The following is a 24,731-nucleotide window of genomic DNA, read 5'->3' as shown; positions in this document are numbered from 1 at the left end:
TGCATTAGCTGCATCTGACTAATTTTCGCCTACCTGTATTACTCTAAAAAAAGTGTGTGTGTGTGTTTTTTTTGTTTTGTTTTGTTTTTTGTTTGTTTGGTTTTTTTCCCCTTTCTGATCACTCCAGGTTCCTTTGGGGGAAAAAAATCAAATAAATGTGTTTGTGACTTGTCTTTAAAGGAGATCGTTTAAAATAGCTTCACATTACTACCAGCATTAGGCAGTTCTGGAAACACTCTCTATGAGTAGAAAAGGAAATGGGATCACAACATACAGTTTATGGCAGTTCTGGATTTAGTTTATTAACTTTGTGTTGCCAGCCACTCCAAGTTTGGAGTCTGTTCAGGTATCACTGGTACTTGTAAGACAGGATTGCAGTTTGGCTTGGTATCACTTTTTTGAAAAATTCTAAGTGCTTTTTTAAAATCCCCATCATGTTAGTTACATGTTTGACTGATCCAATTTGTAGAACAGAACGTCAAAATTTGGCTTCTGGTTTTGCTATTAGTGGATTTTGTTAGATGCCACTCCAAATACAAATTCATACCGTTTCTGGGCAGAGAGACTCCAAGCAACCAGTGGGATTAAAATATGCTATGCTGAAAAATGGAGACTAGGTTTAGTGAATCCCTTTCCAAAATAACGCATTGCATGCAACTGAGAACCTTGTCTCCTGGAAGGTGATGGTCCTTTCTTCATGCTGCTATGCCAAGAACATAGGTGGATAAATGATCAAAACAAATTATATTTGCTGATCATCCCCCCTGGAGTGACAGGGGAGCTGGATGGCTCCTGTTGCACGAGAGGAAGAAACTCTCCTTTAGCCTGTGAAAGACCCCCGGGCAATTAGGGTTTGATGGAGTGGAGCAGGTTTACCTCTGTAAGTGGGTCTCATGCACTAGGAACAAAGGGCTTTCAGGCTTGATGGGGTCTCAGGAAGGAGTAAATAAAACCTTCAGACTAACCTTATGTTCATGGCCTCGTACTTCACCAGAAACAAGGGAGGAGAAGCTAACAAATGGCAGCCTAATGGATTCAAACAGAATAGAAAGAGAGCACACTTTGCGAACAGATTTTCTTTGCCAAAATAAGAATACGAATGAGGTTAACAGAGCTTCAAGAATGAGTGTACATAGGGATTATGACTGAAAGTCCCTCTCATATGTCTTCCTCTTTAAACACTTATATGTATTCCCTTCTGCTTCTGTATTTCTCCCAGGTATTTGTGGTCACCGTCTGGAGCGTGGAACTGTACATGGTGCCCCTGGCTCTGCTGCTGCTCTTTGCCTACAACTTCTCCCTCATCACAACCGGGAGGGTCAATAACACCCAAGATGCCCAGGCAAGTAAAGTGGCAGGAGCATTTCTGGCAGCCACAGCTTGAATTTGCCCTTGAACAAAATGTCTTGCGTTCAAATGGTATTAAGCTAGTTGTGTAGCTAAATGGCATTTTTATTTGGAAGTTACTGAAAGGAAACCTCAATCCTCGCAATTTTCCGGATTCAATTCAAGCAATAAACCATTCAGAGCAGTAGGAGAAGATGATGAGAGTGTGTAGGAGGGGGATTTCACTTGCTAAATAACTACAAATGTTTTTAACTAAGTTGAATTAAGACTGACTTACAAAGCAATCAGTCCCCAAAACATGTGCCCCTACTGCTCTTACACCCTGCATCATGCTGATGATTCATGAGTCACAGAAGAGGAAAGTCAGTAGAAGCTGGAAGAGAAGTCAGTTGTTTTTAAACATTGTCCTGTGATCTGAGACTTTAAGAAGCTCTTATGCCTCTTCCCCACCCCCCACTTTTAAATGACAAATGCTTTTTTCCACCCCAGAAATTTAGCCTCCTGATTTTTAACATGATTCAGGACAAAAAAAATATTTAAATACAAAAATAATTGCAACATGTTTGGCAAACTGCTACTGTTGGGGTATGAAATGCTGTTTGATGTTGACCATTGTCTTTACTTGCATAACAATGGTAATTACAGTTAGAAATGAGAGTAAATTCATGGATGTCCGTAATATTCTGTTTTTAAATGTGTAACAAGTGCGGTAACAAAATGCAGGCTAAATTATAGCTCCTTTATAACTTTTGATTAAAAGATGATTGACATTTGTACCCATGAAGAATACCTTTACCCAAATGAATCACGTGGATTTGAGACAAAGAAATAATATCCTAGAATTTAAATGGTCAATAGCTGGTTTATTAGTTGTAGTGAGAAAAGTTGCTCCTAGTTCAGTTTTCATCCATTCCCAAGTGGAAAGACTGTTAGAAAATAGGAAAAGTTTCATTATCCAGACCAGGACATAGACAAATGATCAAAGAAATCCCTTTCTCCAATTTCAGCCAAGTCCAGGTAAATGTAGAAAAATATTCTGTGTCTTCAGTGACTACTTTATTTCATCATGAAAATGACAACTTCTCACGTGGGAGGATCCCAGGCAAACAGTTATTTTTGATTTTGATACAAAAGACAATATAATATACTAATAACTTACTTAGGAAAAAATAAACAGAGAATACCTTCCAGCACCCATCACTCAACCTGTGGTGAGTTTGTTGCAAAGTGAGGAGCGTCTCACATAAATCACCAAAACCGAGTAGTACATCAGTCAGGTGGATGCTACAAAAAGGCTGTATCTGAAAATGCAAGTTAATCGTAGCGATACTGAAGAAAGGTCCATTAGAACGTTGGCCCTTTCCCTGTCACTTGCATCCTGCGAGCAATGTGATGCCGTGAAATTCAGGGATGCATTTTGCATAAACAGTTACACATCTGCCAAAGTGCTTTGCAGGATTGGGATCATATGGAACAAGTAGTCAAAGTACCTTTAATATTACCTGATTTCTTTTTTTATGTGTGTCTGTGATTCTAACCATCTGTAGGTCAAAAATAGACAATCAGGTGCTCCCCCAGTCACATCTGTCCTGCAGATGAGAAAAGGTTTTCTTCAAAATACCAACGCTTTTTACACAGTCATTTATTTTTTGCATCCTGAGCCCTTGGTTGCATGTGCACTGCCTTTGGTTTTTGTGTGCTAGAATGCACATTTTGTGTACATAGAAGAATGTAAGCATCAGTTTTTCACCAAAGTGGACCTCAAATTATCTCTGATTTCTGTGCTATAAGAAGGGAATAACAGTACTAACCTTGTACACGTGATCCAGTTGCCAGGAGGCTAAATTCATGAATATTGGTAAAATGCTTTATGATTTACAGGTGGAGAGGTTCTGTAGAAATGTGAACCATGATCAGTGTTAATTCAGCTACTCAAGGTATTTTAGAGAGCCAAAGAGTAAATCTGGGTATCTGAGCTCTCAGTACCTCCTGCATACTAGCTGCAACTGCTTTTCTGGAGGAAAAGATAAAACAAAACTAACAAAATAACAAAAAAACCCAAACCAAAACAAAACAAAAACAAAACCAAAAAACACCCAACCCCCAAACCAAAAACACCCAACCCCCTACAAAAAAACCCAAATCATCTTTTATTGTGATTATTCATATTCTTTGCATGTTTGCTGTATTTAAACTTGTAGTATACTGATTCAAATGTACCTATTAACCAACCGAGAAAAACTCTGAGGGCTCTGTTAAAGGCTCAGCTTATTAAATACCTGAACACCTGAATTGAAAGACAAGTGCTCCTAATTTCCAGCCTTAGCCAAGTCTTTTGTTTTCTCCCCTATCTGTCAGCATAGAAGGGTAAGGGAGGAAATAATGCTGAATAGAAATCTGACTCTGATTTGTGAGATTGATTACATTCATACTAATGTATTTTCTAAAGTCTGATGTTCCAGTAATGGCCCTGAAAGGAGGACACAGTCATTGTCGCAATGAGGATGGAACAAGTTGAGTACAGAGTCCTCAGCCTTGGCATACCAGCTGGTTCATTTGTCAAACTAGGAACAAAGCTGTTTACAAACAGTCAAAGTTGGCAATGAATTTGAAAGCCTGTTGCCTTCAAACTACTGGACACAACCACTAATGCTTTATTTAGACTTAAAATTTGTATAGGGTAGTACATGCTTTGTTCAGGATATCACACACACACACAAAAAACAAAGTCCTTGAATATGAAACATTATTTCTGAAAGGTGAAAGCAGTGGGTCTTTTGATGGCCTGCAGTAGAAGTGGAAGAAAACAGTGTAATGAAATGTTGTTGAAGTATCATATGTTTTTGAATATTGCCTCTCACTGAAAAATAAGTGCAGTGTTGTGTAATACGGACATCTGCTTTTGCAGGACCTTATGGGCCTGGATGAAGACGAGGATGAAGATGATAAGGTAAGCATATCTCACGATTGTGTTAGCTAGGATCAGAAGGAACGTGGAAAACCATCATATCTCCACAAGAGCTTTGTTTATTATCTCTGTTAACTGGGAAAACAATTGTTACCAGTTTGCTAATTGGCAACTTTGAAAGCATGGAAAGATTGGTTTGTGTGACATTCAATAGTGGCGTTAGCCACATGAAACCTCTGAACATTAATTGAACCTGAACAGTTCCCAGTTTGTGCTTGAAATTTTTAACAGACAGATGTTCATGTATGGGTACTTACAGGTACATGTATGAGTGGACAAGGTGCAAAGACATGCACAAGTAGGTAAAATCCCCCATCGCTTCCATTGCGAGTGTTGGATGACATTCGTTACTAATGGCTGTCCCCAAATGATTTGGTATTTCCATTTCTGCAGGCCAGAATTGGTGTGACTTGTGCAGAACTGGTTAAAATTTTCTCATCATTTCTTTCAGAGCCAGGGAAAAAATTGTTTTAGTTCATCTGCTGAAATGCAGAAGGAACTGGAATTGGCAGGACCTTCTTCTTGTTTTGTTAGAGTGTACTTATTCATTCTTCTCACTATGAAAAATTCATCGGATTTTTTTTCCAAGTTTATCAAACCACAGTGACAAATGATAAAAGGATTAGAGGGCATGACATATGAAGAAAGATTGAGAACTTAATGTATACAGCTTGAAAAAACATAAGTAAGTGAAGGAGGATCTGATAATCTATAAATACTTTAAAGCTAAAAGGTGAGGAATTATTTAACGAGCAACAGCATGCAAAGGAACATTAACTGTTAGGAAGAAAATGTTCACAAGGCAATGTGAAACTTTCAAATTGCATACTAAGTTAATAAACCCCTTCTTGAATATTCTATGTTTTAAGCCTGTTACAGTGAAATTGTTGATCATTGCGAAGTAAATCAGTACCACAGTCAACAAGTGCACTGTAAGTCTTCTCAGTCACAGATACTAGAATTGAAGCTTAGCAGACTAATTGATGGAAATAGTTATTTAAATTTAACCTGCTCTTCTGTGGTGGTTATATTTTAATGAACAAACAGAAATCCATCAGAGTTACAAAGTGAACTTCAGACACTCTTGTGGAATTACAGGTTTCTTGCTACTCACAATTCTTTATATGTTCTCATTTATAATTCACTCTTTGCATCATAAAGTTGGTCAACTTAATTGTCCGATATCTGGAACTCATCAAAAGTTGCTAAACGAAAGTTGCATCCTTTTCAAATGAATACTGTATATGTCTATTTTGTGAGTACTCAGAGCTAAACACCTGTAAATGTTGATCCTACATCTTATTTGTGTGATGCCTAAAGGCGTAACTTATTTGCTGGAACCAATCCCATTTAATTTCTTCTTTTTATATATTCCTCTTTTTCATTTGCAAGTGCTGAGGTGGAAAAAAGAAGCAAAAATGTATTAAATAGGTCTTTAATCCTCTGTTTCCTGTGCTATGCAATGAATTCATTTCTTCAAAGCTGAAATCTTCTAGGTCAGGTTTACCTTAGACATAACTCCAATTTACTTAGGTTCTCTCTATAAATACAACTGGGTCACTTAAATATGCATCTAATAACTTAGTATTTTTGATATTGCTTTCCCACCCCAGCTGAACAAGTTCATTGTCATTTTCTTTCTTTGTTTCTTTTAACCAAATATTGCAGGTTTGGGAAAACTTCTGAGAGTCAATGTTGAGCTAATGATGATTTGGCCCTACCATTTTGTAGTCAGCCTTGTCTCTATCTCTGTTTCATGCACCGTGACTCTTTGAAATGGAGAGCTGGTAGAACTGGCTAAAGTCACTCACAGTAAACACTTCCAGCAGGGTTTCTCATAAAAATAAAACTTTATATTCCAACATTACAAGAATAATAATTCATAACTTGTATTAATTGATATATTAGTGTTATGGGTCTGTGGGATTCTGAGACAGAATTACCAGGAGGCAGAACTGCCAGTCATTACTCATGTCCCACATCAAACACTGTCCAGTGTTGCCTTAATGTCTTCACTGCGTCCTGGGTATATCTCCTCTGCATCAGTGATGAACCATGTTTTCACTCTGACTTGCATCTTTCAGTACATTAGGTTATTCTAAGTGACTTTTCCAAGTCTGAGGGTGGCCAGTGCTCTCTAGGGAGTGTAAGAAAAATGTAATTTTATAACATTATCTCATGGCAATGTCAACATTTAAACAGACAACTGTACTTTAAAAAGAAGTCTGTGTATTTTTTTTCCCTTCCCTAATACAAGAGCTCCTAAAGTTGAAATCTGCTAGTTGGGTTGTGGTATACAAGGTCACTGTTTCTGTTTCCTGTCATCGTGCTGTATCAAAATACTCGCACACATAGCCTTTCTGGTTGTCCTGCATGTTAGACATAACAGACCACGCTTCTGGGAATTGTAACACACTCTCTAAGAGATGAACTGTTTACAAATTATAAATGCACAGACTCTTAGTTCCAAAACCCAAGAGCAGATTAAGTCCCTCCACCTAAACTATCTGTCTTAAATGACAGGGCTTAATTGCCAGTTCCCCCTTTCTTTCCCCCTCTCTCCTCCTCAAATACCAGCATGAGGGACTGTAAAAGATAAGAGAGCTCTGTCCCTTCAGCACAAGCTGCTCGGTGGATCAGCGCCTTCTCGGATTTGTGCCATCTTGGACGTGGAGTTAAGGCTGTGTCATGTCAGCTCTGGGGTCTGTCAGGCTGTCTGTATAAGGATTATTTTAAAACTACATCACTGAAACGTCTTTTGCCTGCCAGTAGAAAGGTATAGACAAGATACATGCAGCTCAATGTAAGTTGTCTGATTGTTGATTGTTTCTATTTATTTTACTTTATTTTTTCTTCTTTTTTTTTGACAATGACTGTAGAGCTTCAAGAGCAGACAGTTACCTTGTTCAATGACTGTATCATAGCACCTGACTGGAAAGAGTCTTGGAGTCTTCTCAGGATCTTAAGTTGTCTGGATAAAAGTTTTGCATCTCATCCAAAACAGGCAAAACTTAAATTACTACTATTCCCAGGTCTCATAACTGATTCCAAAGAATCTGTCACACTGTCAGAGTGTGTGTGTGCTTTTTTGTTTGTTTGTTTGTTTTCTTGAAGGGTTTCTATCTGGTGGTGAGCCAACGTAGCCATGCTTGGCTAGCAGGATGTAATAGGGAAGGATCAGATGACACTGTGGATTTAAGCCAAGTTATTTGGCAGCTTCCAAGAAATGTTCAGTATCTCATGTATTGGAAAAAAGAAAACTGGAAAAAAATCCCCCAAAGAAGAAAAATCCAGTGTTTCTAATGTAGGAAATTCTCTGTCAAAAATAGGTACCAAAATATACAAAGTTTTATGAGCACAGTTCAGAAAGACTCCAGCCGAACAAATTAAAGTCAAGTTCATCCAGTAGCAAACAACTGACATTTTCCATTTGAGTTAAATTCAGCATGTGGAAACCTTCCGTATGGATCTTATTTGTACGGGTGGATTACGATGAAAGTTGCATTAATTTTCTCCACAGTAAAGGTCAGTAATTGAAACATGAACCAAGAGTCTATTGTGTAAGATGCTATGTCCCCATACTTAGGAAAGGTCATTCGAGACAATATAATCTCATTGTTTTCTTCCCTGGAAGTATAAATAATTTCATTAGTTGTTTGTTGTGTTGGGTTTTTTTTCTGTTCTCTTCAATACAACAATTGCAATATAATATTTCAACACCTCGCATTAAAATTGCCAAAGAGAAATGATGGTAAAGACTTGAAAATGTCCCATGATACACAGGGTATGTTCAGACTAACAAGGAGAAAGCACCTTCTCCACAAAATTATGGGCAAGATTGTGTCCTAAAAAATCCCACAAGGTGTGTGTTTGTGCAGGCGTGGACTGCCTTGACTTGCTGCTCTTTCTTCAGTTGGCTCTTTGTGGCTTCTCTCGCTGCTTCCTTATGATTCTGTGCACATAGCAGGAATACGTTAGTGATGGAGAAGCCTAAGGGACAGATTCTGCTACTTGCCTGAGCTATGCTTGGTGCAAACCTGGATGACAGGACACCTCCAAGCACACACAATCATCTGGTCTTGCAACCATCTTGACTGAAGTGTAATATATGGTGTCACTTAAGACACAATTATAGCTTCTGTAAATTCTCTTCAAGCTTCTTATTAACCTAATCAACTTCTGGTTAAGACACAACACGGGTTGCTCTGGTTCTGCTTTGCTCTTTGCTTGGCAGCTTCCTGTGTACAAGAAACTGGAAGATAAACCATCTGTTGTTATTTCTTATTTACGCTGCAGCATTATTTAGGACTGCTCTTATCTGTAGGTATCCCATAAATTGGCACAATCCTTATCCCAGCATCATGACCCACCCGTTCAGAGGTTAAGGAGTCATGGGAGAGAGGAGTTCGAAGGAGGGACATTCAGAGGACTCATAGATACCCTGGGGACTCTGATATTGCTCTCCTCGCATAGAAACCTTGACATCCCTGTGGCAGTCTAAAGTTCTCCCTCTTGCCCAGGAGGTAGGTGAGCCAACACTGTAACTTCCCCAAATTACTGCAGGAATATTAAATGACACTAGGCAGGTCACTGAACCAAGCACATAAACCTCAGGGAGTTCTTGTCCCTTATAAATTCTAACTATTTAAAATGTTACTAAAATTTGTTTTTAATTGGCAATAGGTCTATCTTTCTGCTGTACCCCAAATTGCTAAAGATCATAGAGATTATAAAGCTTATAAATGATGATCCAGTAATTCAAGTCTAATCACCATGTGATTGTTCTTAGATATCATGTGTATTTCCAGGAGAAAACACTTATTCTGGCCAAAGTTGTTTTCTTTCCCTTTCCCTTTTTTAAATCAAAGATGACTGATGACTTTTTGTCTCCACTCAAGCTTCTTTCTTGTTGCTTCTTACTTATCTGTTGCTCATCTGAATGGTGTTTTATCCTGTTGTAACTACCAGTATTGCTTTAAAACCTGTAGCAATATAACCAGACTTTGGGTGAGTTTGCATGTCTGTGAAAACGTGAGCAAGTACAGAAAATGCTTCTTAAACCCCCTGCATTTCACGCCGGCACAGAGAGAAAGCAAGAGAGTTATGCCCTAAGCCTCTCCACATATGCTTTTTCTTGGGGTGGGTTTAGGACACTTTTGCTGGTTGGTTGTGCACAGATTCAATTTGTCTACGATAAGGAAATAAAGTGTAGGCATTGCTGAACAAGATGTGGTTATCATCTTCTGCCTGTTAGCCAGTGGTCCCCCAGCCTCAGCTGTGGGATGATGTGCCCTGCTTTTAATATGTGTCCTCTTAAGGCCAATGGTGCTCTCCTTCATATCAGTCTGAAGTAATTCTATTGGCTGTGGTGGAATTATTCCAGATTTCACACCTTTTTAACCGAGAGCATAAATTGACCTGTATGTGTTGCATTTCCTCTATTTGGTAATTATTTCAAGTACACTCAGATTTGCTACATTTCCACAGCCAGGCAGGCACATTTGCAGCATGGTGTTAATAAACAAAAAAGATCTTGCGATGCACAGTTTCGGGACTGTACGAGGCAAATCGCTCCCAGTTTGGCAGCCATTCTCTCCGGGTCTCTGTCCCCCTGGAAGGTCCGAGAAGCCCTCGACAGGCAGCAGGCATCACAGTGCAGGGCAAGACAGGGATTCGGCGAGACAGATTGCTGGGATCATTTCAACTGCTTTTGCCTCTCTCCGAAGGCAGGATCCGGTTCAAGGTTGCTGTGGTGACTATTTTCAAAGCTCAGTCTGGAATTCATTTTAGCTACCAAGAGACTGTCTGTCACTCCATGGCTACCACCTCCCACAAGAGCTTCATTCCGCTGCGAGAGTGAAGCAGCGAGTGAACATTCCCTGCAGACAATAGAGGACATTGCTCTGCTGTTATACCAAAGAAAATCTTTTCAGTTTCAGAAGTTCTCCGTCTACAAGGATTTTGGCCTCAAGATGTTGTTTGGCACAGGTTTTGCTGGACACCACTAAGGTTGGTGTTTTGTAGTCTAGCACAGAGCAAGTTGCAAGTGAAATCCAACTTCGGCTGTCTGCTTTTCTCTAAATAACTACAGCATGTGTTGGGGTTTTTTTTAAACTCAGAATAATAGTTGAACAAAAAGGCATGCATGCCTGAACTTTTTTCCCTTTCTTTCCCCTTTCCATCAATCTTGTTTATTGCTAATACACTGGGGAATTCATATCTGGTACATGGGATAAATCCTGCTAAAACTTTGCCCTAATGTGCTTGTAGCAGCAGTGACATGATGACACAGCTTCTGTTAAAAAGCTAATCCTGAAAATTATACCAACCCAGGGCTAAGCAGACTAACTCTTTGAATTCCTGAAGATATTCAAGATTTTCATTCCTGTTTTCTTCCTCCTTTTGCATTAATCCCTGCTTATTTTTTTCCTCCTCTTTTCCTCATCCTTGCCCCCAAGTGTTCCTGGGCTTAATATATTGATTTTTCCCTTGACATGCCAAAAATCTGATGAATACCACTTGTTCAAAAGTTCCATGGAAGATTTCTTTCTGTGTGAGTGTTTTCTGTGCAATTCAAGCGAGCAAGTATTTAGAACTTGCTTGTGACTTCAAGCCTAAGTTTTCGGTTATGTGCATACGATATTTGCGGTACACATCAGAAATACACTTAGAGAACAGCATTAAAAGTTATCTATGCACTGGGGAGTGTTGCTCACTGGTTTGGATGTATCCAGAAGGAAAATATCTGAAGGATAGATTGAAAAAATATGGGGCAATTTTTGTGAAGATTAAAGCTATTCATCACTGAAACAAATGATCACAAGAAGTGGATTTCCACCATCCAGGCTTTCATTTCAGTAACAGATGCCTTGATAGAGCAGCAGCAGTAAGGAGTGTTATTTGGTCTTAGTTGTAGAAAGAACGAGGCTATTGCTAATTTTTGCCTTCAGTCCCTTCCTTTTTCGGTCTTATGGTTTCCCCTTGCAAGCCCAGCTCTGATGATTGTAGCTCGTCCATCGTGAATTCCTGTGTTAATACTGGAGATGTCCCCTCCTGGCCTGCCCCATATTTCACACTTTCAAAGTCTTTGTCATTGGAAGCACCTCAATTTTTGTGGTTGTGTGACAGTTTCTTTCGCAAGTCTCCCTGAATACCTGTGAGCAACATGAAGTCATAGGGAAGGGAAGAAAGATCACAGAGCTGTAGTAACCCTTTGAGTGTGTCTAACATGTCCTGTTTATTAGCTGTTACATATTTTGGAAATAGAAGAAGCCAGAAGCACCTCTCTTCCAGTATAGCAGAGATTTAGTGTCTTCATTTACAACTTTAAGTTGATGTATATTAGCTGGACACAAAAGACAATTTCTATATTTGCTGGGTGTTTTGTTTGTGTTGGTTTTGTGTTTTTTTGATTTGGTGTTTTGTTTTGGTTTGTTTTTTTTTTTTCTCCCTGACATGCTTAATCTTTTGTACAACCATTTTTGTGGTTTTGTTCAGGCAATTAATGTAGAAATGAAGGTTTCTTAAATCAGAGTATGCAAGGAAGATTTGAAGTAACACACTGATGATATAATTAATTCTCAGCTGTAAATTCATTTTGATGGAGTTAATTCTTTCCCAGAGGCTGAAGACTAGTTTTGGTCCACCCACAGTGCTGTAATCAGCTAAGAAATAGAGAATAAATAGGCCTTGAAGGAATGGAAGTTTCATGGCTGGTTTTAGGAAAAAAAAATGACGGAAACAAGCAGGATATTTTTTTTAATTTAAGCAAAAGTTTCTGACTTGTGGGTATCCAAATCCTGTTTTGAAGCAGCATAATTGAGTCCAAAATAAATCAGAAAGGAATGCTACCTGAGGAGAATGGAGAAAAATTATCTGGGTGATGGGACCTCAAATGCATGGGAAAGTGTGTTTAGTGGAACATGCATTTACGATCATTTTTTACATCTTCCACAAATACAGTAATGTTAAAATACAACTTTCTTTCTGACAGTTGCCCATTTGCTAATAAATATGGGCCAGTGACTGTTGTCTTGATGGACTTTGAATTCCTTCTGCTTCCAACAGTGTTTTGTGAGGTGCTGACTTCACAAAGGATAAACAGCACTCCAAAACCTAAATAATTTGGAAAATCCTGTTTGTCGTACTTAATTTGTCTGCTTCTCTCTTGTTTAACCAGTGACCCTAACCATCCTGTAGATGTGTTCAGACTGCAGGTTTCCAGAACAAAACTCTAACAAAAAAAAAGACATTGACAAGCTTCCAGGGTTTTCAAATGATTGTACACACATATCGCAGTGCACACTGCAAAGGCAGTTGCTAACCTATTTTACTCTCTGATTTCATTTACAAGACTTTCTAATCCCAGTCTGTCTCTGCCTGTTCCTTGGCTGGGCATATTTTGTATTATCATTTGAAAAAGCTATTGTCTAGGAGTGATTTTAGCATGCATGCTAGGTAATAATATGCATGCAGTTGTCATTATATCCTAGGAACTGGTAGTATCTGTTTTATTTTCTTAGTCTGCTTAGTGGCTGCAGCAGAAGTTGTGTTGTGTTGGTTAAACTGCATTATCACCACATTTCTAAGCTCAATCGAAGACGTGTAAATGAAGTCAGCGTGATGCAGATAGAGCCGACAGATGATCTTCCTTGCAGCTCTGGGTAGCAAGAGTGGGCTTGCCCTGGAACATTACTTTAGCTAAAGTGGTTTCTTTACCCCTCTGTCTGAATTTGGACAGAATGAAATCCCTGCTGGCTGGTTCTCCATGAACTGCTCCCCAGCTTCTACTTCCAGGTTTAGTGAAAAAAGCCAACTATGGCTAAGGGACCATTGTATCATTTTAGTGAGTGAACAGTTAAGTATAATCTTAATGTGTCGTTTACATTTGTGCCTTACAAAGTTATAACTGGAGTTGTGTGAAAATGACTTTTGGTGCTATTTTCACATAAACTGACTATTTATTTCTTTATTTTGTTCTGGGGTTATTTCACACCCCAAGGGTTTCATTTTTGCTGGTTGTTTTATTAATGTAAAAATACTCATTTTCACGCCCAAATGTGTGATTATTTAAAATGCTGCTTCTATTCATTGTGCACTCACTTGCAACCTACAGGCAAATATTCAAATGTCTGGAGCTTGATAACTCTGTGGTGGTTTTGGCTGGCATTTTAAACTCAAAAAATTCCTGTGAAGAGACATGGGCAGTAAGTAATCCAAAGGATTGCGAGGGCTGTACTGTCATGTCTGTCTCTCAGCACCTGAGGATGGTCCATAGGTTATTCCAGCACACAAACCCTCTCCTGGCACAGGAGTGCCAAAAGGCTGCAGCAATGAGCCTTCGCCTCTCCAGCCCTGTTTGAATTTAAGTAGCCTCTGACCCTATCTCCTGTGTGGAGAAATAACGTGGGTTCCCAACATAGGAGCAGAATTGCAGTAGTGTTGATCTGAGCATCTCTGGCCCTTCCTTACTCCCACCGACCCTTATCTTGACCACAGAGAACATGGATGCAACTTGCCTTTTACCAGCATCTCCCCTCTCTGGGCAATGACTGGTTAAAACACTTTTAAAAATGTCTTTCTTTTTTTCTAAATTGGGCTGATTTTGGAGAGTCTAATGTGATGTAAAAATCAGTGTCCAGGGCTCTGCATTCTGTAATAAGTGAATGTTTTCTGATTTCTTGCTAGAATATCTGCAACCACACCAATTTGCATGCCTGTATGTGTGTTAGATTGCTGGCAGAGAAATGCTGAATGTTGATAATTGTATACTGATTTCCAAGGCTGATTTTAGTCATTTTGATTTTTAATTCATTCTGTGCTTTCTTTTTATTTCTGCACATGTGTAGTGATGTCCTGTAATGTTGTTGCCTAAAATAAGCAGTAAGAAATGAAGTTGTGAGATGGCTGCTGTAAAAGGAAAAAGACATTTTATTTTTCTTTGATTCTTTTTTTTTTTTTTCAGTGAAAGAATAGGTCTCCATATTCAGAATGTTAAAAAAAAAAAATATTGCATTCACTGTTCTATGGCTAATTTATATACAGGAAACAGCATGGCTGTTGGGAGCCTACAAAGCCCAGAAAAGTGATATTCAGAAGTTCTGCAAAAGAATATTCTTGTCCTTGAGAAGTACCGAGCACCCAGCACTGCCCTACAGGTCAGCTGGACTTGGGGATGCTCAGGATCTCTTTTGGTTTGGCATTCAGCTGGGTTCTTCAGTGGAAGCCTGGTTTGAGATCGAGTTGTGTTACAAGATGTAGAAACCTCTGCCCATGTGCAGAAGAGGAAGAAAATATGGGGAACTCTGTGTCTTCATGTTAATTGTATGTGATAAACCCAGGGTGTTCTCTCCTTCCTTGAGTGATATACCTGAGTTCATGGGTGCATCAGCAGTGCTGGGAATCTTATCTTCTTTACATGAACCTGTTAACAAATACTGAATGTGTAAAAAGTTGGGTTTTTTTGTTTGGTTTCTTTTTTTTTTGGCTAGGAATCTGAGAAGAAGGGGTTAATTGACAGAATCCATATGGTCCAAGAGATCATCATAGCTGTTCAAAGCATCCTAGAAGAAATGGCATCATTCGGAGAGAGGATTAAAAAGTAAGTGATTATTTTTTCTTGCTTAGCCATGATTTGCAATGAAGCAGAGCCAGGACGATTAAGGTGGAGTGAAGGTCTTGTTCCAAAACATGATTGCAAGGTGCAGCAGGAAAACCTGACCAGTTCTACCGCTGCTTCTTATCTTGGAGTCTTTTACTCCAAAAACCTTTCCAAAACACAGAGAAGGAGCTGTGTGCTCTGCTGATGTAGCTCTCACAATTGCCCAGATTTCTGGCATTGTCCGTTCGGGATGGGGTGAGGAGTCATGATGCCACACAAGGAAAAATATTGCTTGAAGATGTGAGTGCAGAAGTATCAGGCATTTATTTTCATTTCCTTCACAGAAAGTTGGTAGGAATTGATGGTTGGTGTTGTCTTTCCCGCGCCCTTCCGGTCCCAGCCTGGTTATGGGGGTCGCCATTCACTTATTTCCCTGCCCAATGCATTGATGTTCTTCTCTCTTTACCATTTTGAGCTGTCTGCTTCCTGCTCATGCCACGAGGAAGCCCAGAGGGGCTTTTCTGTGTCTTGTTGCAAGGGGAGGAACACAGGGCATTCCTGACCTTACCAAGGAGGAAGGTGAAAAGCCCAAAAAAAAACCCCAAAAACAACTCACACACAAATGCACACAAACTTTTATAACCCGATCTTTATTGGCGCTTAATCGACCCACATTGTTTTCTGTTTTGAACACAGTGATGGTTTGTGATCAAGCCACACTTTAATGAGGAGCTGGGTTCAAGCTAAAAATACAGCAAACGCGTGTGCTGTGGTTCCACACCGGACACCCCAGCTGGGGTGGAAGTGGCCCAAAGATGTATTCCAGTCGATGAACAAGGCACTGTTCTGCCCAGCTGCATGGCAGGAAGACTCAAGGGTGCTTAAGAACTATTAATTCTTGTATTCATTTTGGTCACATTGTATTCACAATGGTCTTAAAGAACAAATTGGGTATTAATGTGGATACCCGATGTAATTTCAGAAGAATTCAATTGTAACTCAACAGTAATGTACCATTAAAAAATTGCCACCAAAGTTTTTCTGTAAGTGACAGACTGAATTGTGCTACAGTTTCCGTCTGTCACTCTACTTATACAATCACAGAGAGTTTTAATAGTTTAAATGAATTGAGCTGTTTTACTATTTTTTTTTCCTTTAACTTAAGCTACGTTGATTGATAATGATGGGTCCTCTCCCACTTCTCTTTACTTAATATTTAATACATCTATTGAAGCTTAAAAGTAATTCTTGTAGCATCCTACTAATTTTATCTGTCAAGGGAAGTTCTTCTTATTTTATAGCCTGATAAGTGGTCCATGTTCATTCTCTCTTCATCCTACTCCCCGTCATCATGATGTGATGAAGTTAGCAGGCAGATTGTATGAAACAGAGGTGCCCAGATCCATAAATCCACCTATGGATTAATCTGCGTTCACGTAGTCCAGGTATCTCAATGTTTGGTGTGTGCTGTGTCTTACAAGGACACAGGGGGACAAAATAACTTCAAAGATGCAGTAGCAATAGCTGCTCACCTTAGGTCCATTGTGGGCTTAGAGATGAGTGGTCTGAGTGAAAAGAAATCCTGTTTTGTGCTACTATGCTGCAAAAGTCTGGATGACTGTAGTAACTGAGCCTCTTGAGAGTGCTCCACTTGAGGAAAACCTGATGCAGGTTGGTGTACAGAAGCTTGGTGATGTGCAGCAGCTTGGACTGCTCTAGCATATTGTAGCTTACTCAAGACAGCCTCCTATATACAGCATAGCAAGGAATCACTGAAAATGTAAGGAAATATTAATGGAAGCAATTTTATAAATATTAAGACAGCTTTACATATAATACTATTCCCTAATAATGTACAGAGAAATGACTTTAACTGCTCTTATAAGGTTTAGTGTCAGTCATCATTAATCCACTCGAAGTTATTGGCTGGGCTGAGTCTGGATACCTGCTACATTTGAGTCGTGCACTGACATGTGTCCCATGTCACCTCCACTGTGGGCCAGCGGAGCCAGCTCAGGTGGCTCACACCTGTGGCATGGCCTCATCTCCAGATCAGATCATCTTCCCATGAATTACGGAGAGCTGACCAGTGAGCAGAGATGTGTAACAAGTGTGACACATATGAGAAGAAACAAAAACAACTCACTACATGCCTGACAACTTCACTGAGCTCCCCAGAGCCTATCTTCTCTCTCCTTATCATGATATCTGCCTCCTAGATATCTCCCTTAATCCATTATAGCATCCAGATACAGCAATCTACTTATCCACCTTCCAAAAGGGTCTGCAATTTACAGTGCATTTGAAAGCACCGAGCACTGCAAAGCAGTTATTAAATTATTATTGTGTAGCAGAGTACAAGCAGTGTCCAAGAGCAGAAATATTAAGAAGGATTATTGTTTTTCTTTACAGCACATTTAACTGGACGGTGCCTTTCCTCTCTGTCCTGGCCTGCTTGGTCCTGGCAGCAGCCACAGTCATTTTGTATTTTATACCACTGAGGTACATTGTTTTAATCTGGGGTAAGTACTCCACCGTATCTCATTTGCATGCAATAAATACAATATATATATCTACAGAATGAAATCAAACAAGCTTTAAATGACCTGTTACACAGACAATCAAGTGCTGTTGGTTACAGGTGAATAACTATGTTATGAACTTCTTAAAATTACATTCTTTCCCCCTGGGTTATCTGATGACCTGCATTTCTTAAGGTTCTTTAAAAGTTTGCAACAGCACCACAAGAAAAGCATTAGTCTAGATAAGCTTCTTTCAATTTTTTTTATTATTATTATTATTATGCAGGAGAGTAATTAGCTTTCTGGTTCTGGAGTCCTCTGTTTGGGAAATGGTAGGGAGTGGACAAGATGTGTTTGAAGAGCTGGACCCCAGGAGCGTTTTGAGTCTTAGCTCCCTGCAGCTGGGAGGAGCGGTGTGCCCAGTACCCCGTGGTACGGGGGACACTGAGCATCTCTTTGTGTCATGGGTTGGAAAGTATTTGGATGAAGGTGCATCATGAAGTACAAGAAGAGCTTTTAAGAATGAAAACTTTCCTTGTGGTGTCATGAGGAAGAGTGAGATGGCCTTTCATGAAAGGAGGTGGCATCCCAGCTGCTGAAGGCCTTCTTCATCTCAAAATTTAGGGTGATAGCTTTTTATCTCAGCCTTGAGGTAAAATGGTTGAGGACATAATGCAGCTCATCCTCACCAAACCCCTGAAGCTCAGCCCTGGGGTGGCTCTGGGCCAGTCACCCTGCCAGGGCTGAACCATCTGCTGCTGTCTGGGCTCTCCTGCATACAGAAAATGGAGAGAAAGAGAGGGTGGCAGTACAAAAAGCTGCTATTGGGAGAAAATAAATGAAATAAGGGATTAAATCAAACTAAAGAAAGGGCAAAAGGGAAGGAGAGAAATTGCTAGGAGCAAAAAGTTCGGTAACAGAATATTGCTGTTCTTGTATGGAAGACATGGTGAGTACATGAAAACTATACATCCATTCAACATCATCTAGACTGACAGGGCCTTCAAATATGATACATGTTAAACAACTACCCTGTGGCAAGGCCTCAAAAGACCTTATGGTATTTTCTGTTTTTTAAAAATCAGGTACACAGAAAATTGTGTTGGCATTTTGCTACAAGTATATGGCTCAAAAGCTGAATCTCAGATGTTGAAGCAGGTACACTTCAGAGGGAGGAGAAGGCTGGAGCAGCCATCACATTTGAAATCACTTTCAGGGAAACTACCATGAGATTTTGGACAGGGGCATGATGGAATTGAATGCTGTATTATGATCCTCAGAGGCAACCAACATCTGTATTTTTCTGCTCTTCTCTGAAATGAGTTAGCTGATTTTAACTTGTTTAACAATCCTTTGCTCTTCTACCACACCTTTACGTAGCCACACTATTAGTTGCTATTTCACAGTGGGGAATCAATGGTAGTGGGGTGTTAAGCAGCTGCATTGGCACCATGGGAGAGCTGGGAAGGGTGCTCACGTCCCTCATTTTCTCATCCTGATCCATGCAATAGAGATGGCACTGGCTCATCACTCCCTTTCCTCAAAGACAGGAGAACACCTCATGATCTCCACAGTAATATGAACAATACACTCCTATGGATCTTCTCCCATCAGGAACCACCTCTGATAGCTGCAGCATAACTAAGTCCATGGAGAACACTGGTAGTGCTATTGCTGCAGTCAATAAGCCAATTATTCACTGTAAGGTCAAAATAAAGTCAACCTTGTGATACGTTTTTATAGTGTCCCACAACATCATAATATGACCAGCTTGTCATATTCTACAAAGAGAGGACAAGCTATGACATGATGGAGAAGGGGAGCTTTCATTTTCAGAAGAAATGGAAGGAAAAAAGCCTTTGTCTTGCCCAATTCTTTTCAGAGCCCTGCAGTTCCCTGAGCTTGATGAAAGGGAATGTCTTTGCTCACATGGAAGAACAGATTCAACAGCAGTCTCAGCTGTTGTATAATGTCCCCACAATATACCCCAGAATGAATGCATGCTGCAGACTTTTTTTTTGCCATGTTGTTGACAACAGATGATCCCCGAAGTAGAAAAATAGTTTAATAAATAAGGTTCTCTACTTCCTCCAGGAAGCCCTTGTGAGTGATTCCCCATGACAGGGAATATGTGTCTGGGTTTAAATCCAAGCCACTGTTTTCACACTAATTTTTATTTGTGAATTCCTCTTCTGTTTTTCACCTTGCTTGAACAATTTAGGAGGAGGGGAATAGAAAAGGGTTGTATTATTTTGTTTGCCTTTTTTTTCTAGGCATAAATAAATTTACTAAGAAGCTTAGAAATCCCTATGCCATCGACAATAATGAGCTACTAGATTTCCTCTCCAGGGTACCATCTGATGTTCAAAAGGTAGGTAATGAACGACCACCCCCAACAGAGGAAACAAGCGGCACGGAGAGCGGCTGGGTGCTCTGCTTGGGGAATACGATGCCAGTGCGCTTTCGACTATTGAGATAAGGAATTGGGGAAAATCCACAAAGGGAGGGAGGGAGGGTGTTAGAAGAGAGGGGAGCCAAAATCCTTTGTCAGAAGGATAAAATGATTGCAGAAAAATTATCCTGAAAAAACCTACTTTAAATTGATCTGGAAAATCACCCAGCATGGTTACTGAGCTATGGTTTCTGTCACCTTTCTGCTCCAGTATTTGTATGGAGGAGAGAGAAAAATAGTCTCTTTGATAGAGATAACTATCCAAAAGGATTTGCTGAATTCTCCCTTTTCTCAAGGAGCGGGGGGGGTGGGGATGGGACATTATTTCTGTGACTTTGCGCTTGCTGTATTTTTAGTCACATCAGCTGTCCCTCAAAATTCTTCCTCCCCACCCACCTCAAGCCCCAGACCTCCCTTGGACAATGCTCTGCTCAGCTTTTTCTTTAAAGAAAGCCTTCAGATGTGTTTGAAATGCTCTGTGGTTGATCAGATCGATCTTCTACCATTATGGAATTATAACTTTTAATCTAACCAGAATCTATCCTTCCTCAATTTCAGTCAAGTCTTGTCTCTTCTCCTGTTTCTTTTAAACAACAACACTGTCTTCAGTAATCTTGCCTATCTTCCTGGAAATTATTTGAACAATAAGTCCTTGAGAATGTCAAGATCTGTTTATTTCTCTTGGAGGAAGGAAAATAGTCTTGCTGTGTAACAAAGCCAGACGATATAAAGGATTCTTTCTTTTGTTTTAATCAACTGGAATCTGTGTCCTCAGGCCCTGATCCTGATGCCCTGGATCCCACTGACATTGTACCTTCCTCTGTGAATCCTGGTATTTTCACAGTGAGGTGCTACTCACTGTGAATAAGGGGATCACAATCCTTCCTATAGTGATTTTACTCTGTTGGAGACAGAAAAATGATTGCCCACATGCAGTGTTGAGGCATCTTGTGGAAACAAGGTTGGAAAAGGCTTCTGGTGACATTTATTTCAAGAGGCCACCAAATTGGCTGGTGGCAGCACTAACTTGGGAGAAATCTCACCATAGACTGGTAGGAGGGAAAAAACTAAACAGACATCATCATAGAGACATTAAGCTTCAGTGTATTTTTATTTTTTGTCATTGCTTTTGTAGAGCACTCTGGGTTTACAATGATGGCTTGCATATGCCCTTTTAGTGTTTATGTTTAAAGATAAGCTGCTTTTCTATTTATGCTTTATTTAACATTTACATTTATAACATTTCCTTGAGTGGTTTCTATCATTTTGGGATCCTTTGAGCTCTCCAAGGCAAATGATAATCATTTTCTATGAGGGAGGAATGATAAAAGTTCCTAGGATGGAACAAACTTTCTCAGAGTTTTCCACGAGCGCTAAAAATAGTGAGTCTGTGTGACAGCCACACGCTCTAGTGAAAAGTCATCCATGGCAGCTCCAAACCTCCTCTTGTCTGCTTTGTTTTATGTGCTATTGATGCATCTTTATTTCAGTGTATACTGCAGTGAGTTAGAAGTTACCTCTGTCTGTACATTAGCTGTTTACAACCCACACGTGTTGGACAAAAGACAGAGGAGGAGTGAAAAAAATGGCATGTTCGGCTAAAGTTTCCCCATAATTTCAATGGGAATGCTTTTCTGTAGCACAAGAGACAATTTGGAGGTTACACCATTCATGTCACCTTACCACATATGCTTTAAACTTTATATTGTATATGAAATTGTTTTGAAAGGTGAAGGCAGCTTTGTCCAGGTTCTATTTGGGAAAAAATTTTCTTGTTTTGAAATGTTTAAATAAGTCAACGTCCCAAGGTGTGTGTATGGTTTTGACAACTGTCATCTTATTGCGTAGTGGGATCCACCTGAATTGAAACTCCTAGGAGAAGTTCATTAAACTTATAGGTTAATGCCAGAAAGATAAGAAAAACAACTCCCAAACCAAAACAAATCCAAAAATTCTAGCCTACATTGCTGAAATCAGGTAGAAGCCCATGTATCTCATTAGAAAAGTCTGCTTTTAATATTTTCGCTTCAAGAAATGATGCATGACTTCTCAAATCCTTCCTGCAATTAATCCCCCATGTTCCTGTGTTTAGAAAATGATTCATTACTTTTGAACCTTCCTTAGTTTCCCTTGGTTTGTCCTCGGGGAGCCATTAACACACACTGTAGTGAGCTAGAGTTACCTAACTGCAAATGTCATGTCTATTTGTTGTTACAGGTGCAGCACGCCGAATTGAAACCATCCAGCAACTCCAGCCCCATTCGGAAGAAACGGAGTGCGCTATAGGATGCGACGCGATTTTGGAACACAGCATCTCCCCCTGCACCCACTGCGTATGCACATCGGCTTTTCCCCTGCCCTTCGTCTTGCTTTGGAACAACACTATAGTCACCGCCACAGACTACGTGATTTTTGATAAACACATCTCTTAGGTTGTCTTTTTTGGGTTGTCTTTTTGGCACGGAGTCATAGCCCAAAAAAGAGCGAGGTGGAACATGTGAACTAGCTTATGGGATGGGGAGGAGAATGGGAGAGAATGATGCAACTGCACCTCTTTTTTTTCTTTTCTTCTTTTTTTTTCCTCTCTCTTCAATTGCAGAGGCAAGGCTGGATATGGCAGCACTCCCTGTTTTATGTAGGAAGAGATAATTCTGCTAGTGTAGCAGATCAGCTGAGTTGATGTGAGGCGATGCTCTGAACCAGTTTTTAACATATCCAACAGATTTACATTAAGATATGAAAGCTATTCTTTTCTGAGTTAAATCACTGTGCTTAGAAAGGTTTAAGCTCTGAATTAACGAGTCTTTGATACCCATCTTCTGTTCAAGCAGTGTACATTTAAAAAAGTTTTTTATCATAATTAGCAGAAAGAGCTAGGAGCTCCAACAGTATCTCAATATTTCATCCAGCATTTGTGGATTTTTCTTTTCTTTTTTTTTTTTTTTTTAAAGCCCACCCTGTGGTTAACTCCTTGGATACTGGAATCATCAGGCATCCATTGCTGGCAATGGATACATGAGAACCTTCTGCTGTGAAAGGATTCAGAGACTGTAGAACAGCCTGACTCACTGACCAGGAGAGACTCTCTTGACTTGACTTTATTAATTCCATCTCATCAGATATTTTGAGCATAGCTGTTGTTTTCCTGTCTAAATCCAGAGGGGTCAGCACTGCAGATCCAAGAGAAAAAAAAAAGAAGGAGAACATGGTGCACAAGGATGTGGTTGTGCAATTGTGTGCAGGCTTTGGGCCATCACCAATGTCTTGTTGGAGTCTTTCCTGGTGGTTCACAGGGAAAGGATCAGAAAGTGAAGCCATATGGAAACCAAGCAATGAAGAGACAGAAGAAAGGACCCCATTTTCTGTTCTGAGGAGAATGTTATTTCTTGCTTGCTTATCAATCTTTAGCTATTGTGCTTTTCTTTAAATAATTCAGATGACCAGCATTATTTGTGTTTGACTGGGGAAACTGAAACACAGAATCATATGTAAACCCGCTTAATTTTGGTGAGAGTTTAGCCCCTGTTTCTTTAGTTGCTGTAGGACGTTGTGGGAGCAATTTGTCACCACGAGTCGTTGGTCGCACGAGAGCTGGAGTTGCTGCTTGTGATCCCCAGGCAGGGGTTACCACCCGCGTCCCCTGGGGTAGTTCACGGTGCCAAGAAATAGAGAATCCTGAGAGACAGGTTTCTTTTTATCAAAAGACTTTGGAAGGGATCTAATTAAAGGTAAAACGGGTAAAACTTGTTTATGGATCCGTGATCCAAGTGGAGTCGTGCCATGTGGTTCGGTAACACAATGCTATGGGCCTGTTGCATGAATTTGAAGAAAGAAAACTAATCTAAGGGTATCTTCCACTGGATTATTAGACAGATTCAGTGATTTTTTTGAGAAGTTTATTTTTCAAAGAAACGTGCCCCACTGTGCCTCTGAATAAGGAGAGGCACATTTTCACAGACTTGATTGTATAAAGAATGTATTTTACTCATGCAAAGCTGTGTGTAGCTGCAAATGGAAAGATAGAAAAAAGATTATCCTGGTTTAAAAACCCACCAGAATGCCTCTTTGTGTGCACATGTGCTTGTGTACCCATGTGTATACAGAGCTGTGTATAAAGTACATATATAATGTATTTATTGGCGAGTGTGTGTGGAAAAACAAGTGAATATACAGATTTAAAAACCTTGAAAATGTTTATGAAAAATGCCAAAGATTCTAAAGCTTATCATCTTGCGTCTGTTCTTCTTCATTTTGTATCTTTCCCGGCATGTCTCTCTGGCTGAGCCAGATCTCTGCATGATTTGATTTACTTCAAGTTAATGAAGCTGGTTGGAAAGAGCCTTGTAGAAATTATAAAATCTCCAGTAAATCTCTTGTACATACAATAGATGTCCGCGGACCCCTTTTGTTAAACTGGTTTCTCAATCTTTTGTGTAAACAATGCCTCATTGTCTCGCTTTAAACTATCATCTGGTTTATCGTACTGTAGTCTTGTCATTTTGTAAGGACCAAAGTCAGACATATTTAAGCAGGCATGTGGGATCTGATCGTCGATTTGAGTGAAAACATTCAACTGCAGGAAAAATTGTTTATTTATTTTGAAGTTGGGACTGATACTTTAATAACTGTTTTCTTCCCCGCCCCCCCCCCCCCCCCCCACCCCATAGATTTTCCACATGGAACTGATTTCTCTTCATGAGACAGAATGATGTCCTTTTTTTTTTCTGTAGATATGTTGTGTTTCAGAATAATTTGTATTAGATTGTTATGCTGGAGACATACCAAACAAAGGGGTTTGGATGGTCCAGTAACTATATATATGTTGTAATGAGCTCTCTGTTT

General features: G+C 39.8%; 1 protein-coding gene across 4 annotated transcripts in view; it reads left to right on the top strand.

Moving 5' to 3' along the window:
• The window catches only part of MCTP2 (multiple C2 and transmembrane domain containing 2), a 104,709-nt gene extending 80,435 nt beyond the window's left edge, over positions 1 to 24,274 (top strand). For 3 of the 4 annotated variants that reach the window (XM_065847658.2, XM_071814000.1, XM_065847657.2), the window contains 6 exons: positions 1,220 to 1,342; positions 4,256 to 4,297; positions 14,806 to 14,915; positions 17,328 to 17,437; positions 19,711 to 19,808; positions 22,107 to 24,274. In XM_065847658.2, the coding sequence (XP_065703730.1) occupies positions 1,220 to 1,342; positions 4,256 to 4,297; positions 14,806 to 14,915; positions 17,328 to 17,437; positions 19,711 to 19,808; positions 22,107 to 22,175 (552 nt within the window). In that variant the 3' untranslated portion in view covers positions 22,176 to 24,274. The remainder of the gene's footprint in view (positions 1 to 1,219; positions 1,343 to 4,255; positions 4,298 to 14,805; positions 14,916 to 17,327; positions 17,438 to 19,710; positions 19,809 to 22,106) is intronic. The other variant, XM_071814001.1, reaches the window with a different exon arrangement.
• The last annotated feature ends 457 nt before the right edge of the window (positions 24,275 to 24,731 follow it).

The sequence above is a fragment of the Patagioenas fasciata genome, chromosome 12 (assembly GCF_037038585.1).
Source record: "Patagioenas fasciata isolate bPatFas1 chromosome 12, bPatFas1.hap1, whole genome shotgun sequence".
In the NCBI taxonomy this organism is placed as follows: domain Eukaryota; kingdom Metazoa; phylum Chordata; class Aves; order Columbiformes; family Columbidae; genus Patagioenas; species Patagioenas fasciata.
The sequence above is the reverse complement of the archived record's forward strand: the minus strand, read 5'-3'. Positions and strand labels throughout refer to the sequence as shown.